Source organism: Heliangelus exortis, chromosome 14 (genome assembly GCF_036169615.1).
Source record: "Heliangelus exortis chromosome 14, bHelExo1.hap1, whole genome shotgun sequence".
Classification (NCBI taxonomy): Eukaryota; Metazoa; Chordata; class Aves; order Apodiformes; family Trochilidae; genus Heliangelus; species Heliangelus exortis.
The window spans coordinates 16,815,121-16,832,441 of NC_092435.1; the positions used below are offsets into that span (position 1 = coordinate 16,815,121).

The 17,321-nt window shown below is 42.0% G+C and overlaps 1 protein-coding gene across 2 annotated transcripts in view; it reads right to left on the reverse strand.

Annotated features, from left to right (window-relative positions):
- Positions 1 to 15,932: 15,932 nt before the first annotated feature.
- SLC16A2 (solute carrier family 16 member 2) overlaps positions 15,933 to 17,321 on the reverse strand; it is a 36,095-nt gene continuing 34,706 nt past the window's right edge. The window contains exons 6-7 of one of the 2 annotated variants that reach the window (XM_071757657.1): positions 16,944 to 17,160; positions 15,933 to 16,555 (exon numbers count right to left, since the gene is read on the reverse strand). In XM_071757657.1, coding sequence (XP_071613758.1) covers positions 16,390 to 16,555; positions 16,944 to 17,160 — 383 coding nt within the window. In that variant the 3' untranslated portion in view covers positions 15,933 to 16,389. Of the gene's footprint in view, positions 17,161 to 17,321 lie in introns of both variants that reach the window. The other variant, XM_071757658.1, reaches the window with a different exon arrangement.

Below are 17,321 nucleotides of genomic sequence, written 5' to 3' on the forward strand. Positions count from 1 at the left end.
GGAGGCTGAAGCTGCAGAGCCTGGATCACAGTGCCACCCTGTGGGAGCCTCTCCTGCAGAGCCAGGAGGAGCCCTGGCATGGAGCAGCCTTCTGGCTTTTGTGTGGAAGGTTGGGGTGCTTCGTTTCCATTGGGAAGCTGGGGCCCTCAGCTCTTAAACTGGTGGGTTTGTGGGGTTTTTATTTTTCCAACCACCTAAACTTGGGGGCTTTTGAATCTGGGGAGGGAGCTCAATTCCTTTCTGGCAGGACAGATCTGTATCTGCAGGATGTCCACACACAGCAAAGGACTCACTTGGCCAAAACCTTCACCACCACCCAGTTTTTTTCATTTATTTGTTTGATAGGTTAATGCAGATTTTGAACTGATACAAGAGTTATGAGGGGAGGGGGGGGGTTGTTTATTATTTTTTTTAATTGGATTTTTCTCTGTTAAAAGACCGTAGGGAGTTGTCTCTGGGGTTTGTTAGATTTCCCTTTCACATGAACCTTTTTTAATTTCTTCAGACAAGTCGGGCGTTCTGCAAAGAACTTGTAGGCAGTTAATTGACTTGGTTCAGAGCTGATTTGATTAGTGGAGGTACTGCATGCATAGAAATGGCTCATTAAAAGTTTTAAAGAGGCTTTGTAGTGCTGGGCGGGCAGGGCCATGATACGGAGCCGCTTGGAAGGGGCCGGAATCGTCCATTGTGTCAACTTGCAACCCAGTGGATTTCCCAGCAAAGTTGGCACAATGGGCCCTAGGAACTGTCAGCCCAGTTTCCTGTCACTTGGCTGGATTATGCAAATGCAGGGAGCTGGTTCCCTGGTGGATCTGCAGCCCGTGTTTATCTTGGAACACAAAGAGGAGGTTCCCAGTGGTCTCACAATAATGAGGGTCTGGTGTGAAGATGAGAAAAGAATGGTGGTTAAGGCTGACCGTGGGTCCCTGAGGCCCAGCAGAGCCATCAGGGTGTTTCCTGGAGCTCCTGGTGCCATCTCTGCAGTCACAGGGCCACCTAAATCTTTCCCCTCACCTTTCCTTTGGGATCCTTTTCCTTGTCACATCCATTGGTGTTTTCTTTTTGCCCCTGCTCAGCCTGGCTCCTGCCACGGGGTTTGGGTGGAGGGTCTGTACCCCAGGGTAGGCAGCCCTCCCCGAAATGTCTGCCTCTTCCCCTGCCTTCTGCCAGGAGGAGGTGCTTTGGAGGAGCTTGGCTTGGAGCCACCTTAAGGGAATTCAGAACAAATTCAGAAATATTTCCAGCCCCTGCATACACTGGGCTTTTTGTTTGCTTATCCGTGGCTAGGGAGGGAGGAAGGAGGGGGGGGGAAAGCAGTGGTAACTCACCCAAAGCACATACAAGGTGTGGTGTGGCAAAGAAAGAAGTTTGCATCTGTTGTACCAGGGCTTCCCAACCTCTTTTTGTTGTGAGCTATGTCTCTTTTTTTTATTACATGCAAACACACCGTTGAGGGTTGGTTTTTTTTTTTTGTTTTTTTTGGGGGGGGGGGTTGTTTGATCTGGTTTGTTCCTTTAAATACCCAAAGACCCCTCGCTGAATTTTACTATCTGCTGGCAAGGCTCTTGGTTGGGAAGCCCAAAACTGAGAATGTAACAGTTCCCATTTAATTTTCTTTTTTTTTTACATCTTGTTTAATACCAAATGGTAACTCAGAGTGAGGTCAGCGGTTCGACCCCATTTCAGAGGTAACCATAGGAGTTTGGTCCCTGTGTAAGATGTCAGGATGCAAAGTTCAAGAGACTCAATAAAATGCATGAAGTGTGCCTTTTGTGCTCAGTCATCACTCCTTGGCTTTTCTTCTCAGGGTGGGCACGTGCTGGAGGAAATGCTGGTGGATGTGGTGGAGGAATTTCTGCCCTCTGTACATCCCTTCCCTTGAGGCTGGAGTGGTGCTGAGTTCACTTCTGGGGGAGAATTTATTGCTCCTTAGTGCCTAAAAGTGGAGCAATAAATCTCACTGGGTCCCAGACTTCTGTAAATCTGCCAGTGGATAATTGGGATACCCTGCAAGTTGGCTTTTGAGGAGTAGCTGTGACATTTTTTTGGGTGCCCATCTGCACCAGGGCCTGGCTGTCGGGGCTGAGGCTCCCCAGAAATTTACTTTTAGGAGGGGCTCTCACACATGGCTAAAAGCTTCATCCTAAAATTAGTAGCTGCTCTACGTGCAAATGCTTGCTTGAGGGGGAAGGAAATTTTTGAGGGCGTAGGAAGCTCTTTTATTGCCCACTTCCCTCACCTCAACTCCCTGCCTCGAGTAGGAAGCAGGAGCTGCTCCCCAAGAGGGGCAGGGTGACCTCAAAAGAGAAGAAGGGGTAGGAAAGGGATGTAGAGCTTGAAAAGACCCCATGGCAAGTGTCCTGGGTGCCCCAGTGATGGGCAGCAGTGTCAGCAGCACCCAGGGATGATCTTAGTGGGATGACCTTGTCTGGCAAGGAGGAAAACCATGGGCTTCTCCTCCAGCTTCACCCTCTGTAAGCAGAGCTCTTGGACAACAGGGTTGTGGGGTTTTTTTCCTGTTTTTTCTTGCTCTGGATGGAAGGTTTGGGTGGCCAGGTGAGACCCTGCTCCAAGTTGCCCAGAGAAGTTGTGGCTGCCCCATCCTTGGAAGGGTTCAAGGCCAGGTTGGATGGGGCTGGGAGCAACCTGGGTGACAGGGAGGTGTCACCCCCCATGGCAGGGGGGGTCAGAAGGGGATGGTCCTTAAGGCCTCTTCCAACCCAAGGCACTCAGTGATTCCATGATTCTGTCATCATGAAATTGAGTCTTCAGCACAGGCATTAGCTTTAATTTTGGTTCTCACTTCTGCCAGGGTGGTGCTGCCAGCCCCCCATGGAACCCCACACCTCCTTTGGGATGGGCAGCCCTGGTTTTGGTCCTTCCAAACCACCCAGCAACCCCCACATTGCTCCAAGAGCCCAAACCAAGCCTGGAGCAGGCGTGTGGCTGACTTCATCCCTCTGTTTATTTTCTTTAATATATTCAAGGTCTTTGTTCTGGCCTGCAGAACTTTATATAACCTCATTCCTCCCTCTTGGTGCTTAACCCCTGTAACCTTTGCCGTTGTCCTACACTTCCCTTCAGGATATATTTCCGTGGTGGATCCAGACCTTCACAGGGGTGGCTGTTTGGCTGCTTTGTGGTCCTGCTGCTGGGCAGAAAGGTTGTGTTTGGGGAACCCATCCACCCCAGAGATGTGGGGGTGCAGGAATAGTCACACATTTCCCACCTCCAAAAAGGGTTTGGGAATGGAGAGGGCAGGAGAAAATCAAAGATGGGCTGGCTCGTTCTTCCTGGCTGGGCCAAGTGGAATTGAACTTCTTTTGGGGTGGGTTTTTTTTTTGTTGTTTTGGGGTTTTTTTTTTTTTTGTTGGGTTTTAGGTTTTGGGGGCATGTTTGATTTTTTTTTATTTTTTTTTTTTTTTAATACGATGAATCCAAGCTCTGTGGTGGCTGCCTAAACCTTGCCCAGGAAGTTCTATAGGGAAAAACTAAACCTCCTCTTCCAGCCTTAAACTGGAGGGGCATTGTCTGGGATGCTAATGAGATGCTGATGCCACATGCTCCAACTGCTCCCCTCAATAAATCCCCTGTTAAGCCGAGCATGTGAAAATCCAGACATCAAGGCCCCTCAACAATGATTACTTCATAAACCAAGGGTCAACCCATATTTCCTGAGCTTTTCTGGAGTTTTGGAACCCTCTGCCATCAGGCCCTGGGTTTTTGAGGAAAACAAACATCCTTGCTGATAGCCTGGTGGGATTTGGGGGGTGGGAGCTGCTCAGGGTTGGGGGGGGGTTCCCTGGTTCTGGGAGATGCTGAGATGGGTTTTTTTGGTTTTTTTTTTTTTATTATTTTTATTTATTTATTTATATTTTATTTATTTATTTTTTATTTTATATTTATTTTTTTTATTTTTTCCCCCTCGGGATGGATCAGCAAAATGTCATCTCTCCAGGTTGAAAGTTTGGGGGTTCTTTTTTCTCTGGAGCAGAAGCTTCTTTGGCTGTTGTTCTGGGTCCTGTCTGAAATGCCACAAAGGAAGAAGTGCCAGGCTTGGGTTCTTGACTGTAATACCCCCAAAAATCTCTTTTTCCTTGCCAGCCCAGGGCAAGGCAGGTGAAAGGCAGGAAAAATACATAGTGGAAAGCATAGTTTAATCTCTGTTGGTGCTTCTGGCTTGGAAATAAATGAAATAAATCCCAAATAAACTTGGAAATGACTCGGCTTTTGTTGCTGGCACCTTCAGGATGATTTGTGCTGCAATATCTAAGGATGGCTCTAAATAAAATGAAATATTTATGGGAGGGGAAATGCCCTGAAAGGTGATGGCTGCTGGCTGGTGTCCAGGCAGTGCTGCTCATCCATCACGTGGGGTGGCCAGGAGGGAAGAGGAGAAGGTGGAAAGGGATGAAGGACACAGGGGGTGAACTCAACTGAGGGAAAACTAAGGAAGGGTGAAAACAAAAAGAAAAGAAAAAAAGAAAACTGATTTGAACTTTGCTCAACTGAGTGGGCAAAAAGCATCAACACAGGTGGAGGAAGAAGCTGGGGGGGGAGCAAAACCAGGGGGGGAGGACAGGGAACAGGTCCAGAAGCAGAGCCCTGGGCACAGGGGTCTCGGAGCCTTTGGGACCAAGCTGGAGGGGGGTGGGAGGTGCTGCTGGGGCTGATGTGGTGGTGGCCACGTAGCCAGGGGCTGGCTGGCCCTCAACAAAGCTCCAGATGAGATGCCAACAGATTTACAGCCAGAAAATCCCAATCCAGGGCGGAAGAGCCCTGTGCCAGAACAATAGCTGGGGGGACACAGCTGCAGAGGGGCTGCTGACCCAGAAACACCACCACACATTAAAATAAAAATATAACAAAAAGCAAAGACACGGATCCCAACGCAACCTCTGGCAGCCCAACGTGTTCCTCGGGTCCTGCCCTGAGGAGGTGGGCTCTGGGTGCCCCCCAAAAGGGGGCTACTGCATCTTCAGCATCACCTTTGGCTCCCCAGGAGCCCAATCTCTCCCTCCCAGCCACACACACCCCCCTCCTGGGGCACTTTTTTTCCCCTTTTCCCCTTTTTTTTTTTTTTTTTTTTTTTCCCTCCTCCTTTTTTTGTTCCCTCCCTGGTGCTGTGTTTGCCTTAGATCTATGCACGTGTATTTCTTTATTTATTTATGCATTCATTCCTCCTTTGCTTTGTCTCCCTGCCAGAATTAAGCAGCTCCCCACATGGTGTTTCCAAAAAATCCCCTAAAACCCACCCTGAAAACCAGGGAGTGAATCCCAAGTTCACCCCACCCACCCCTCAACCCCAGCTGCTTCTCCTGTCCCCATCCATGATGCTCCTGGTACCCAGGGATGGGGGATGGGGGGGGGGGAAAAAAATGGGTCTCACAGCCCCAGGAAGGGACATTTTTTTCATTTTTTTCCCCCCCAGTTATTGCTTGAAATGTCACTGTAAATATTTAAAGCTCTGGGAAACACTGACATTTCGAGGCTTTATTTAAAGAGAAAAAAAAAAAAAAAAAAGCTCCTGTCACTCGGTGTGGATTTCAGCTCCTTCAAAAGGCACCTGCAGATGGGGTATTATTTTTATTATTATTATTATTACTTCTTTTAAGTGTAATATTTAAGTGCTGGAAAAAAAAAAAAAAAAAAAAAAAAAAGAAAACACACGGAAAAGAAGACAATAAAAGAAACCAAGCCCAGCAGCCCCATGGCCACCAAATCCCAGGCAGTCACTCCCCCTCCCCCCGTGGCAGCCACCAATCTGTATCAATTTGTATAAAATAAAATAAAATAATAAAAAAAAAGAATAAAATAAAAAAAAAATAAAAATAATAAAAATAATAAATAATAATAATAATAAATAAATAAATAATAAAATAAATAAAATTAATAATAAAATAAATAAAATAAATTAAGAAATAAATAAAAAATAATAAAAAAAAGAAAAAAAAAACCCAAAACCACAGCTAAACAGAGCTCAAGATATCATCTATGCCATTGGCATATCTTTATCTAACCCATACCTGTAATTCAGACTGATTAAACTAACAGACCCCATCAATGTCTGGCTGGGCTTTAAGCCATAAATGTGAATTTTGCATCCTTCTGAATACAAAAGTCTCCAGTTATGTAGAATCAGCTCAAAAAAAAAAAAAAAAAATAGAAATCCATGGCATTTCCATTTTAATGTGCAAATAACCAGAGAAATGCTGAGCTGCTGTCTTAGAGTAACAAACCCTTCCCTTTGTTGGCTGGTTTGGTCTTTTCTAGTTTGATGCCTTTCTATTGAAAATGCCCAGGGGGTTCCTTTGATCCAAAATACCTTTTTTTTTAATTTTTTTTTCCTTTTTTTTTTTAATTTTTTTTTTTTTTCACCATGGTAAGGCCAGATCCAGCAGCCTTGTGTGGGGAAGCTGCTGCTGTGTGCCCTGGATTCCCAGTGAGAACACATAAATACACACAGAAATATATATAAAATAAAATATAAAAAATGTGTGTATCTATTTTTTTATTTCTTTTTGAGTGTAGATATTTTAATATTTATTTAGTTAAGCATCCAGAACTTTAAGCAAATATCCCTTTATCTATTTATATGGGGGGTTTAAATGGGCTGGGACACACACAGCCCACCACCACCCCAAGATGGTGGCTGGAATATTGGGATTTCAGGTTGGAATATTGGGATTTCAGGTTGGAATATTGGGATATTTGGTTGGCATTGCTGGTTTCTCTCTAAATATTTGTTCCCTGCAAACAAAAGGCTCCCTGTGGTCACCCAAAGCTTTCAGCTCCCTGCAGCAGGGCTCTCAGCTGAGCTCCTGCTGGGCTCTGTGTGGAATAATGTTTGGGGTAAAGAGCCTCACCTGGAAAAGGGCTGAGGAAAAAAATAAAAAAGGGAAAAAAAATAAAAAAGGAAAAAAATAAAAAAGGAAAAAAAATAAAAAAGGAAAAAATAAAAAAGGAAAAAAAATAAAAAAGGAAAAAATAGAAAAGGAAAAAAAATAAAAAAGGAAAAAAAATAAAAAAGGAAAAAATAAAAAAGGAAAAAAAATAAAAAAGGAAAAAATAAAAAAGGAAAAAAATAAAAAAGGAAAAAAAATAAAAAAGGAAAAAAATAAAAAAGGAAAAAAATAAAAAAGGAAAAAATAAAAAAGGAAAAAAATAAAAAAGGAAAAAAAATAAAAAAGGAAAAAAATAAAAAATGAAAAAAAATAAAAAAGGAAAAAATAAAAAAGGAAAAAAATAAAAAGAAAAAAATAAAAAAGGAAAAAATAAAAAAGGAAAAAAAATAGAAAAGGAAAAAATAAAAAAGGAAAAAAAATAAAAAAGGAAAACATAAAAAAGGAAAAAAATAAAAAAGGAAAAAAATAAAAAAGGAAAAAAATAAAAAAGGAAAAAATAAAAAAGGAAAAAAAATAAAAAAGGAAAAAAAATAAAAAAGGAAAAAATAAAAAAGGAAAATAAAAAAGGAAAAAAAATAAAAAAGGAAAAAAAATAAAAAAGGAAAAAAATAAAAAAGGAAAAAAATAAAAAAGGAAAAAATAAAAAAGGAAAAATAAAAAAGGAAAAAAAATAAAAAGGAAAAAAAATAAAAAAGGAAAAAAAATAAAAAAGGAAAACATAAAAAAGGAAAAAAAATAAAAAAGGAAAAAATAAAAAAGGAAAAAATAAAAAGGAAAAAAATAAAAAAGGAAAAAAAAAGAAAAAAAATAAAAAAGAAAAAAGGAAAAAATAAAAAATAAAAAAGGAAAAAAATAAAAAAGGAAAAAATAAAAAAGGAAAAAATAAAAAAGGAAAAAAAATAAAAAAGGAAAAAATAAAAAAGGAAAAAAAATAAAAAAGGAAAAAAAATAAAAAGGAAAAAAAATAAAAAAGAAAAAAAAAGGAAAAAATAAAAAAGGAAAAAATAAAAAAGGAAAATAAAATAAAAAGGAATAAAAAAGAAAAAAAAAAGGAAAAAAAATAAAAAAGGAAAAATAATAAAAAAGGAAAAAAAAAAAATCAAGCCTGAGCTATATAAAGCTAATGCAGATGATGTCAGGTTTCAGGTAATGGCAATGAAGTCACCAAGTTGTGAAGAGAAATCCCTTGCAAAAAGCCAAATTTTCATTGTTTCCCAGCCCTGGAAACCTCATTTATGAATTATCATCCCCACCCCCCCTTCCTGCTCCCTGAGCTGCTCCTATGGATAAAAAAGATTTGTTCCTCCTGCCCAGCAGAGAGAAAGAAATACCTGGGGGTAAATAAATACCTGCCCCTGAGCCCTGCCCAAAGGAAGAAGATGATGGTAAAAATAATTAAAAAATGTGTTATAACCAGTAAGAATTATAATTTGCTATAATAATCATAAGAGGTTATAATATAACATGAAATAGAAAATAAACATAATAATTTGTTTGGTCAATATGAGCGTGCAATATGTTATAATAATTAATTGGTATGTATCACCATTAATAATTATGGTAACAGTCATATAATTATAATATTTTATTTTTAATAATATACACTATATATTATTATAGAATACATAATACATAATTATATGCTTCATAGTACATAATGTATAATATGCTATGTATTGTACTATTATAATATATAATATATATAATATATATTATATATAATATATGCAATATATTATATTATATACTATATAATATATAATATATTATATATATAATATCTAATATATTTTATATATAATATAATATAATATAATAATACGTAATAATATAATAATATAATATAATATATGTAGTATATAATATAATATAATAATATAATATATATAATATAATAATATATTATAATAATATTATATAATAATAATATATATAGTTATATAATATAATAATATAATATAATATAATATAATTAAATATATATAATAAATATATATTTAATATATATTCTATATATATAGTATATATAATATAATATTATATATAATATTATTTATTTATTATAATAATATATTTTAATATATAATTTATTATAATATATATTATATATATCATATATATTATATATAATATTATATATAATATATATTATTATATGTTATATATATTATATATATTATTATATATATTATTATATATAATATTATATATAACATATATAATATATATAATATATATTTTATATATATAATATATAAAATATATAAAATATAACATATAAAATATAATATAAAATATATATAATATATGCAATATATTATATTATATACTATATATTATATATAATATATATAATATATTATATATTATAATATCATATATATTATATATATTATATTATATATTATAATACATGATATATAATATATCATAATGTATTAGATATTACACGTTATATATTTTATGATATATATTTTATAATATGTATTAAATGATATATAGTATATACTAATAAATTATATTATTAGTGTATCATATTATATAATGTATAATATATACATATATATATATTTATATATTTATATATCCTGCTCTGACAGGGGGGGATGGACTAGATGATCATTTAAGGTCCCTTCCAACACCTGATTTTCTATGATTTTATGATATCATAAATCATATAAATATCTCTTATCTCCTACATCCTACGTATCCTATAATATAATTAATTTTTTGTCATTATTATTATTACTTAAAATAAACCCCAACCCTGGTGCTCCCAGAGCCCCCATGGAGCAAAGCCCCCTCCCCAAAAAAATTCTGCTTCCCAAAACCATTTATTTCTTTATTATTTTGTGATGCCAAGGCCCATCCTTCACCCGTGGCACCAATATTCTCTCCATGACCCCAGCTTTTTTTTTTTTCTGTGTTGGAGGAAGCTCTTCTCCCAGGACCTCAAGGTGCATGAAAGGCTTGATAAAAATGATAAAAAGTATTTAAAAAAAAAAAAAAATAAAAATTTATTTATAAAAAATTTATTTATAAAAAATTTATTTATAAAAATTTATTTATAAAAAATTTATTTATAAAAAATTTATTTATAAAAATTTTTATTTATAAAAAAATAATAAAATAATAATAATAAAAAACAATAAAATAATTTTTATTAAAAAAAATAATAAAATAAACAAAAATAACTCCCATCTTAAGCTCCTACCTTTCCAGCCCCTTTTCTTTTAATATTCCAGCACCCACGGAGAGAGACACAGGCACAAACTTCTTAAAGAGGTTTTATTCTACACAGTTTGTTGGTTTTTTTTTTTTTAAAACGACATTTAGAAAACATTAGAAATCATTTAGAAAACATTACAAAAAAAAAAAAAATATACAGGACATGTTTGCTGCTGTTTTCTTTCTTTTTTTTAAGACTTACAGATACAAAAGTTTAAGGGATTATAAAATGCTTACAAGGAGCAGGTGACAAAAAAAAGAACAAAACAAAAAGAACATCAACAAAAAAAGAACCAAACCCCACAAACAAACAAACAAACAAACCCCAACCAAATAATAAAAAAAAAAAAAAAACCAGGAATAATTTTAGTCTCCAGGGTCTGACTTCTGCACCAAATCCCTTTGCAGCCCCAGGAACCTCACAGGATTTTTTTGGGGGAAAAAAAAATCAAAAAATGGGAGCTGTCAAGCTCCCAATTTTTTCAATCAAAAAAACTGCAAAGCTGTCAAGGATGTTTGCAGCCTTTTTTTTTTTTTTTTTTTTGAGTTAATTTGAGCACATCAGTGGTGCAGGCCCCAAAACTGCATTCAGTGGGGTTGGCTCCAAAATCCCCACATCTGAAAGCAAAGATTTGGCTTCACCCTCCTGGATTTTGGGGGCAGCAGGAGGGAGGGATGGGTCATTTCCCCCTAAAAAATAAAAAAACCCAAGTCCTGCCTCGTGCTTCTGCAGGTTCCAAGGGCTGAAAGGGGATACTCTGGGAAAGCTCAGCCCTGGAGAAGCTGCTGTGGCCCTTGAAAACTGAAACGGTTTGGATTGAAGGTGCCAAAAAAAAACCCCAAGCTTCAGGGCCAGAATCTGCTCCCTAAAGCAACCATGAGTGGAAGTGTTAAAAAAAAAAAAAAAAAAAAAAAAAAAAGGAGGAAACCCCCCCCCAAAAGTAGAAGATTTACTCCTTAGTAAAACAGACACCAAGTTTGGGCTCTAATGCCCCGGGGTCAGGGAGGTGATGGAGGGTGAGGGTTGGGGAGAGTGTTAGCAGGAAAAAAAAACAGGAAAAACTTTGGAGGGATGAGATCTCCTGCCAAAAGCCACGTTTTTGCAGAAAACAAGAGGGATTGGGTGGTTTTCCCCTCCCACCAGCAGCAGGGACCCAGGCAGGGCCGGTGTGGGGCACTCGGCTGTGCTTGGGGGGTGGAGCACCAAGGGTATTGCAAAAAAAAAAATTCAAATAACCAAACCCCCTAAAGAGGGGTTGTGCAGGGTGATAACCTCCCTGGCACCAGGACCTAAAGCCAAGGACCTGCTGTGCCAAGCTGATAAAACACCCAGAGCCTCCCTCACCTCCCCAGCCCACGGGGAGCTGCAGGGGATGGCAGCTCCATCCCACCCCCACATCTCTTTTCCTTCCTCAGGCTCTCAAAAAGAAGGAAAATGGCTTTAAGGGGGTTGCTGCTTGCTGGTGGAGCCCCCCCCATGGTGCCAGCTCCATCCCTGTGTTATGCAGAGGACATTGGAGTGTTGGAGGAGCATTTGTCACTCACATTGTTGCCCCCAAAGGTTAGGAGGGGTACAGGAGGTAACAGGCACAAACTTGAGCATAGGAAGCTCCATCTAACCATGGGAAGAAATATCTTTACTTTGAGGGTAAAGAAATATCTTTACTTTATCTTACTTACAGAGCACTGGAAGAGGCTGCCCAGAGAGGTGGTGAAGTCTCCTTCTCCAGAGACATTCAAAACCCACCTGGGTGCCATCCCGAGCAACCAGCTCTGGGTGACCCTGCTCTGGGTTGGACCAGATGAGCTCCAGAGGTCCCTTCCACCCCCTGGAATTCTGAGATTTCAACAAAAGCCCCTCAAGGGGCTGCCTGGGTGAGAGGTTTTATGCTGGAAGGTCTCCTGAAGCAAGAGAGGGTTTGTCTTGGCAAAGGAGCTGGGGCTTCCAAAGCCATTCCAGTTTTTGGCTAAGGAGAGGTGGACTCTGCCAGCATGAAACTTCTTGAAGCTGAACCAACCAAAGGAACCCCCAGACAAACCTCTGTTGGGTGCACAGCCAGGTGGAAGGTGGGGCATGGCTCGAAGTGAAGGATGGAGGGACCTGCAAGGTTCTCAGCTGGATCCATCTCCCACCACATCCCAAGGATTTGGTCCATGTTCACCTGGCCACAGGTTGTTGCTCTGCAGACTGGATGGGCCAAGATGGAGATGTCAGGCAGGGTGAAGAACCCACCTGAGATCCTGAACTGGGTGGGGTGATCTGGGCAAGTGTCAATGAGATCCAAAGCACCACATCCCACTGCCCACAGCAAACTGCTCTCAGCACCAACAAACCAAGACCAAGAAACTCTGCAAAACACACTTAGGCCACTGCAGGAATGTCCTTGCCCAGCTCCTCCAGCCCAGGAATTCCATCTTGGAGGTTTATGAAGCTCCTCAAGAGCCCACGATGGTGGGAGGCAGAGCCAAGACATCTTGAAACTGGAGGGTTCGAGCCCCAAGGTACCACAAAACCCCCTCAAGCTTGGGTGGGAATGAGTCTGTGGCCTTCTCCCAGCAGGAAAATGGTAGGGAACCTCAAGCCCAGCCCAAAGAGGAGCCAGAATTCGTTAAATTTCAGCTCTGATGTGACTTAGAACTGTGTCTTTCCCAGTGGCAGGACCTGAGGGCAGGGCACGCTGCGATGAAGCAGCTCCTGCAGATGGTTCCAGCTTTGTTTCACAACTCCCACGAGCTCTAAGCCATGAATCACAGCACTTCCCAGGAAAAAAACAAAAACAAAAAAAAAAACCAACCAAAAACCAACCAACCAAAAAAAAAAAAACCCACCCACAACCACCCACCCAGGAGCCCTTCTTCCAGCTGGGCTGTCCCCGTTCCATCCTTCAGCTGGAGCCAGAGGAGTTAAACCCGGTGCCAAACTCCTCAGCAGTTTAAAAGAATAGGGGGTGGAAAAAAAAAAAAAAAAAAAAAAAGAAAGAAAGAAAAAAAAAAAAAAAAAAAAAGAAGAAAGAAAACCCAACTCGTTTTTGAACACCCTGAAGCTAAAGGTTTACAAAGGGAGCCCCAGCCAAGCCCCAAGCAGAGCGCTGCCGGGACACATCCCGAGCTCGCCGTACACACACAGAAAGCCACGGGCACCCAGGCTGCTCCTGCTCCCTCCCACCCCCTTCCCACCCCGAGGGGCTCAGCCTCCTCCCGTGGCCTCCTCAGCTCCCCAAACCAGCTGAGCTCGGAGCGTTGGGATTCACCTTCCCCTCCTGGCACTCAAAAGCTTTTTTTTTTTTTTAATGAAAGCCTGAGGACAAGGGGGTTTTGCTGGTGAAGGTCTCCTGGTCAGGGCTTGCTCACCTGGAGGAAGCCACAGGTGTGTTGGAGCCATCAAGGTCCTGATGGGATGGATGGAGCAGGAAGGGGTTTAGGATGAAGCTTCTGGCAACCTTCCCTGGGAGGGTGGTGAGACCCTGGCCCAGGTTGCCCAGGGAAGCTGGGGCTGCCCCGTTCCTGGAAGGATTCAAGGACAGGTTGGATGGAGCATGGAGCAACCTGGTGGGAGGTGTCCCTGTCTATGGCAGGGGGTTGGGACCAGATGATCTTTGTGCTCCCTTCCAACCCAGTTCTGTGATTAAAGGATGTTTCAGAAACCTCTTTTTTCTCCCTCTTTACAGTCGCTCAATCCCTCCTCTCACACGTCCCAAGTCCCTCAAAATTCTTGCAAGCTGCCAAATACTCAGGTGATGAACTAGACACAGAGCAGGTGACAGAGCCTACAATACCCCCCTGTATTTTGGCAGACACCAACCTTTGCCCTCCCCACTCCTCCCTGTGTCTGCAACAAGGTGAAGCTCTCACAGCTGGTGCTTTCCCTGCTGCAGAACCTGCCCTGCTCTTCACCAAGGGCAGGACTTGGATCCAAGATGCTCAGGGTGGGTTTGGGAGGCTGGTACCAGACCTTGATCCAGGAGGGGATGAGGGGTGGCTTCTTTCCACCAAATCAAGGTGGCCAATGAATGCAACTCATCACTCAAAAATCTCCCAGAGGGTGGGTAATAAGAGCAAAGATCCAAAATGAGGTGGGAACCACCATCCCTTTGGGGGAATCTGGCTCAGGGCTGGTCTGATGCCTTCCCAGCATTCAGCATCTGAACTCCAGCTCCTCCTGGGGTAAAAGCCCTTGCAGGAGAGTTTAAGGCAAGAGGAAATCTGCAGGAATCTGGGATTTCAATCATCAATTACCTTATGAGCCAGAGAGGTTTGACTGCCATGAAGCTTTGTGCATTCATAGGTGGGCTCTGCTCTGCAGCTCAGGCCAGACAAGTTCCTCTTCTTGGTCTGAAGAAGCTACTTCTTGATTCAAAATTCCTCCTAAGCTCCTCTTTGGGGACGTTAGGGTGAAGAATATGATTTCAAGAACTCCATCCAACTCTGATGTCAATAAAAGCCCCAAAACTCCCTAAAGGGAGTTACAATGCAACGTATCCAGCAACCTGGTCTGGTGGAAGGTGTCCCTGCTCATGGCATGGGCTTGGGATGAGATGATCCTTAAGGTCCCTTCCTGCTCAAACTAATCTGGGATTCTGTATTCCTCTCCTTCAGCTCTCAAGGTGGCTTTGGAGCTGCTCCACTGCCAATGCTCCTGCCTGGAATGCATCACTTGAACACCCTGCCCTAGGCTGATCCCACCAACACCCAGGTGCCTGCATGTCCTCCCTTCCCACTCAACTCTTGGGGCTTCCTCACCCAAGCAACGGGGCAGCAGAGCTGTAGCAGAGGATGCAGGAGGGACAAGGAAGGGGAATAAGTCACAGCAAAGCTCATCAAAGAAAGAGACAAAGGGACATCTTCTTTTATAGTCACCAACAGACTCATCACAACACACCAGTTCATTTTCCAGCTCGTACTGGGGGATGGGGGGGGGACAGGACAGAAGGGCCACAAGACTACAAGACGTCACAATGCATAAGCCAACGTGGATTCAAAACAGGAAAAGAGGGACATGCAGGATCCTGAGCCTATATACAAAGCCCCCACCACTGCCCAGGGGGAGGGCCCACCACTGAAACCCAGTTTCCCCAGCAAAGATTGGTCTTGGTGTTCCAAACCCCCACACTCACCCGGCGACCATGGGATGATTGCCATGGGAGAAGGATTCCCATGAGATGATGATTCCCATGGGATGACAATTCCATGAGATGATGACTCCCATGAGATGAGGATTCCCATGGGATGATGATTCCCACGAGATGATTATTGGTTCCCACGGGATGATGATTGATTCCCACAGGATGATGATTGATTCCCGTGGGAGGACGAGTCCCACAGCACACGTCCCCTTTGGAGGCTTCTCTTTGTTTTGTTTTGTTTTGATTTTTAATGGCTGGTAAAATAAAATGCAAATCCAACAAAGGATGGTTTTGCAGCCAGGATCATGGGGAGCTTTGTTTCTTACACTCTCCTGGGTTATTATTCCCAGGAAAAAAATGCCCTGGTCCCAGCAGTTCACACAAGGACCAGGACAGGGCTTCCCTTGCTCCATGCCAGGCTCATTAGTGATGCACTGATAAATTTCTCAGCAAGGTTGAGCTCATGAACCAGCTCCTTGAGCCCTCTCCCACTGGGAATTTCACCAATCCCATCCCAGCTCTCCACGGCAACACCTGGCCTAGGACTTCAATGCTACCATGGCCTAAAAACCCTTTGGAAACCCCAGGCTCCCCCCTCCAATACTGACTGGTGATTATTGCTGCAAAATACACAACTGCTCCCCCTCACCCCCCCCCCCCAAAAAAAAAAAAAAAAAAAAAAAAATAAAAGAGTGGTGGCACCTTGTGCATCTCCACACCCTTTGGGTGCAGGGAAGCCGCCTCCTGGCACCCAACAGGATCCAGGACACGTTGGATGGATCCATGACACATGGATGGCTCCATGACATGATGTCCTGACCCTACCAGACCTCAATACCTCTGAAAAATCCCATTTCAAAGCCTTGCCCGTGGGTTTCACCTTACAGAACCAGAGCTGCCCCTCTCTTCTGCCCCTCAAAAGCCCAGTTATGAGTCACTGGGCAAGAAAACAGAGGCAGAAAGTGGCTGAGGGATCTGCTGCTCTTGTCCACTTGTTTTTTTAAGGCATATTTTGGAGGAAAAGGGGTGCTCCCACGTGGCTCCATTTGATGAGGGTGGCAGCGAGCTCCCCATCATCCCCGCTGCAGCTCCTTGGGTGCACGGGAGAGCAGTGGAAAAGGAGGAGGAGAAGATTAAAGTGGGACTCGCCGACCATTTATTTGGTTTGTGCATTGGACCAAAGCAGTGATTCCTCCTTCTGGGTCCCAACCTCTGGTGCTGGCTGGGGAGGTTGTCTGAGTGACACTGGAGGAGAAGGATAGACAGGTGGAAGGTCCAACAAGCTCCCTCTGTGACCTGCTGTAAAAAAGGCATTTATTAGCTGTAAACCTCTGTCGTGACATATAGAAAACTGGGGAGGGGAGATGGGTCAAGTGTGAATCCTGGTGGGAGTTCTCCTTAGAAAAAATGGTTAGAGGCAAAAAACCCAAAAAACAACCCAAGGAGGTGGCTTGGAAATCAAAACTGTCCCCCCAAAAAGAGTGATTCTGCCAGTTAAAAACCTTTAACCAGAGGAATGTGGGGTTTTCTGTTGGTTTTTGTTTGCTTGTTTGTTTGTTTTTTCTCCTTTACAAACACAGTGCATCTGCAATCATCGAGAATTATGGTCCAGCTAGAAAAGGGCCTGTGCTTGGGCTACAGAGAAGCTGCTGGTGGCACCGGTGAGGCCGGGAGAGGAGGTTTTTACATGTGGGCTTCGGAGGCCGGGGCACCCGGCAGCAGCTCCCCGTTGACCACTGCCTCTGAACCCAGCATCTTGTCTTTGCCAGAATCCAAACGTTGCTTTTTCAGCATCCTCTGGTGGATCAGGGGGACGAAGGAGAGCACCAAACCACCGATGATGGGGGGGACCCCGGCGAAATAAAAAGCCGCGTCGTAATTCCCAAAATAATCGTTGAGGTATCCTGGAAGAGAAGAAGGAGAAGGGTGGTTACAGGCCACACCGGGGTCATGCCCAACGAGCCACTCGTCTCCTCCTTCCAGGGAGAGCTGCAGCTTGTCTCCACCACCAGATCTGGGGAGATTTGGGTTCTTAAACCAATCTTTTTGGTTGTGTTCCTTGGAG